Source organism: Diachasma alloeum, unplaced genomic scaffold (genome assembly GCF_001412515.2).
Source record: "Diachasma alloeum isolate Michigan unplaced genomic scaffold, Dall2.0 Dall_scaffold_01177, whole genome shotgun sequence".
NCBI lineage: Eukaryota > Metazoa > Arthropoda > Insecta > Hymenoptera > Braconidae > Diachasma > Diachasma alloeum.
In genome coordinates this window covers 225419-228722 of record NW_021681287.1, presented here as the reverse complement: position 1 = coordinate 228722, position 3304 = coordinate 225419, and the positions used below count along the sequence as shown (strand labels likewise).

General features: G+C 33.9%; 1 protein-coding gene across 1 annotated transcript; it reads left to right on the top strand.

The window, feature by feature from the left end:
* Positions 1-1005: 1005 nt before the first annotated feature.
* LOC107046020 (ETS-related transcription factor Elf-5) lies at positions 1006-3035 on the top strand (the record flags this gene model as incomplete). Its single annotated transcript, XM_015268474.1, is given in 3 exon segments — positions 1006-1092; positions 1424-1619; positions 2836-3035. Coding segments are annotated over 3 exon segments (398 nt in total), but the record flags the coding sequence as incomplete, so codon positions are not given.
* Positions 3036-3304: the final 269 nt, after the last annotated feature.

The following is a 3304-nucleotide window of genomic DNA, read 5'->3' as shown; positions in this document are numbered from 1 at the left end:
TAGGGGTTAGATGGAAAGATCACTCTCATATTGTCGCCAGTATATCATCATCATCATCAATATAGGAACACTGTCGCTGAAGGCGTCGACAGACTCACTCGCAGCCAGCGCGACGCCGCTTTTCTCTCCGTTTGACGTTTCTGTCCTTTTTATAGCTGAATAAATTTCCCGAGAAAAAACGGACAAAGCCAACGCTTAGTAAAAGGATTGAACTCGAAACTGTAATTTTTTCAGAATTTTTAAGCGTCGAGAAACACTAAAATATAAAAAAACGAAAACGGGCGGCGCCGCGCTCATTGAGCGAGTCATCGAATGTTAAATTCTATTGAATTTATATTGGAATTCTATAAGAATTCTCTTAAAGTTTTCTAAGAATTCTATTTGTTTTTGGCGCCATTTCTACCGGAGATTATGCAACTTTACCGTGTCATCTTGTTAAGAGATATTTGATAGAAAAATGTAAATAGATTTTGATTTTTCTATAGAAACACTTGGTCGTCAATTTTATAAAGTTTTCCTGCTGTATTTGTATTTGTTTCTCATAATAAAATTCAAGACAAAAAATTTTAAAAATCACGCCCAAGAATTTTCATAGAAAAAATCCCAACAGAATAAGTTATATAGAGAAATCAACATCTATAGGCATTTTTTTTACAAACAAATATCTATTTAAAACGCGGGAGACGTTGCATAATTTTAGAGGTGGCGCAAAAAACAAATCGAAGCTTCTGATAGAATTCTGATAGGGTTCCAATAGAAATTGAGTAAAATTTCTCAAAGAAAACGCTAGATTTTTCTACTAATTTTTTTAAATGTGTATTGAAGAATGTGGGAGAGAGTGAAATTTTTATCATTAATCGGTCATATATCTTAAGTTAGCATCTCCTTCGGCTTCCAAATATTTTTAAACAATACATCTTCAAATGGAATCGATGATTAAAGTGTTGTATCATTCCATTACTGAAGTACATTAGATCAATCAACTCGTGTATTATTCTGTGACAGAGATTACTGAGTCTGAAGACAGTTTAGATGGACTACCAAAAAGACAGGGTCCAGGTCGGCCCAAAGGATCGAAACAGAAAAGGAAACGTAAGTCTTAAATTAGAATCTTCTCGATGAGAGAAAAATAGCAGAATTTTATATGGAAGATCTGGGAAAAGTTATCACCTAACAATCGAAGCAGAAAAATCTCTAGCACTTTTTAGTTGCTTCCCAAGGTAGCACATACGGAAAAATTTAATATCAGAATGAAATGCACTCACTGAAAAATTCTAATGACTCCGATTTAATAAAATCTTCAATTTAATTTCACTTTTTCTTTGTTTACCACAAAAAAAGCAGACTAATTTTTCCACGATTTTTCTCTCCGTGCCGATCACTCAAGCCGAAAGAATAATGTGAAATAATGAAATATTTATAGCAAACAATCTAGGCAAACTGTGGGAGTACATCAGAGACCTCCTGCAAAACCCAGAAACCTGCCCGAGTCTCATTCGTTGGGAGGATTACTCCAAGGCCAAGTTCAAATTCGTCAGGGGTGATGAAGTGGCAAAACGCTGGGGTGCGAGAAATGGAAATACAAAAATGACTTATGAGAAAATGAGTAGAGCGATGAGGTACTTGCATCCCGATTTTGCGACCAGAATTCATTATCAATTAGCATAAAAAATAATCGCCAATATTTTCGAAAGGGACGAAGGGCTTAGAGATTTTTTAAAGAAATTGACTTTTTAATTTGAGAATTCTCTAGACTTGCTACTGGAATTGTACGAATAGTGAGCAAATTTAATTGAGGAATACTAGTCAATTCGAAAAGCAAAATGCGTTCCAATCATTTGAATAACTCAAGGAGTCCGAATAATTCAAATTGTTTGAATTATTGAAAAAATTCAAATTGTTCCAGTAATATGAACAACGTTAATTATCCAATTTGTTTAATATAGTTCGAACCATTCTAATCAGTCGATAAATTCGAGTGATTCAATTAGTTTAAACAATTCAACTGGCTAGGATGTTTTAAATTTCATCACTTGAATCACTCGATATATTCGAAGTATTTGAATAATTCCAAAAGTGCGAATAGTTTGAATAATCGGCAAAATGTGCAACTTTTGACTATAGATTTGTATAAATCTATAGTCAAATTATTGATAATAATTTAATTTTTTTAGTAGTTCAAAAAATTTGAAACATTTGCATAGTCTGAATCATCCGAAAATTCCGAGTAATTTGAATAATTCAAAAGCATCAAATCATTCAAGTAGTATGAACAATTCGGAACATTCGAATAATTTTAAACTCATCGAATTATCTTCTACTTTAATTCAAATTCACATACCTTCGGGCATTTTGAAGTTGTATCGTTTGGATCATTCTAATTATGTGGACGAGTCGAATATTGAATTTAACATTCGAATGGAACTTACTATCCAATTCAATTACGGCAGGGAGGAGTAAAATGAACACTTTTGACGTTTTAAAAAATATTTGTAACTCCAAAACAGATGTACCAATTGAGATCAGTTTAGGGTCATCACAAAGGGAAATGAATGTTCTTTTCCTTGATAAAAAAATATTCCATTTCATCAACAATTCAACCCGTGATTAACAGTTTAAAAAAAATCAAAAGTGTCCATTTGACCCCACTCTTCCCTAGATACTTTTACTATTCGCATCACTTCGAGAATTAAAAAATACTCGCCCACATCTACATTTCTCTCTAAACCCAGTACTCCTTGAAACATTTCGGCAATAATCCGCATGAAATCTTCCACTCACCTCTCCTTTCGACATAAGATGAACGCCTCATCTAATGATTATGATTCCTTTCAGGTATCATTACAGCAGTAAAATCTTCCAGTCCGTCAAAAACGACAATTTAGTCTACCAATTCGGCCCCAATGCCACAGGATGGCAAACAGACAATCCAAACTTTTGTCGAAAATGATCATCGATAAGAGTAAATGTGGACGTCCGCATGAAAAGGGACCACTTTGTCGAATCTATTTTCCGAGATATTCACGTTTTTCTCTTGCCAACTCCCATTTAAACCCATGTTAAATTATTTTTCCGATCGTCTATAGCGTCGTCACTCTTTACGCTATCAAGTTCATTTTTGGCTCTAAATTTGCAGAATCGGATCAAGATTATCGGCATATACATAACTCCAATAGTGCCAAAGTGGTCCCTTTTCATGCGGACGTCCACAAATATCAACACTCACACAAAAAATATCAACACTCAGGAAGTTCAATAATCACACTAACTAGTAAAAAATAACACATCATATTTTAAGATCATC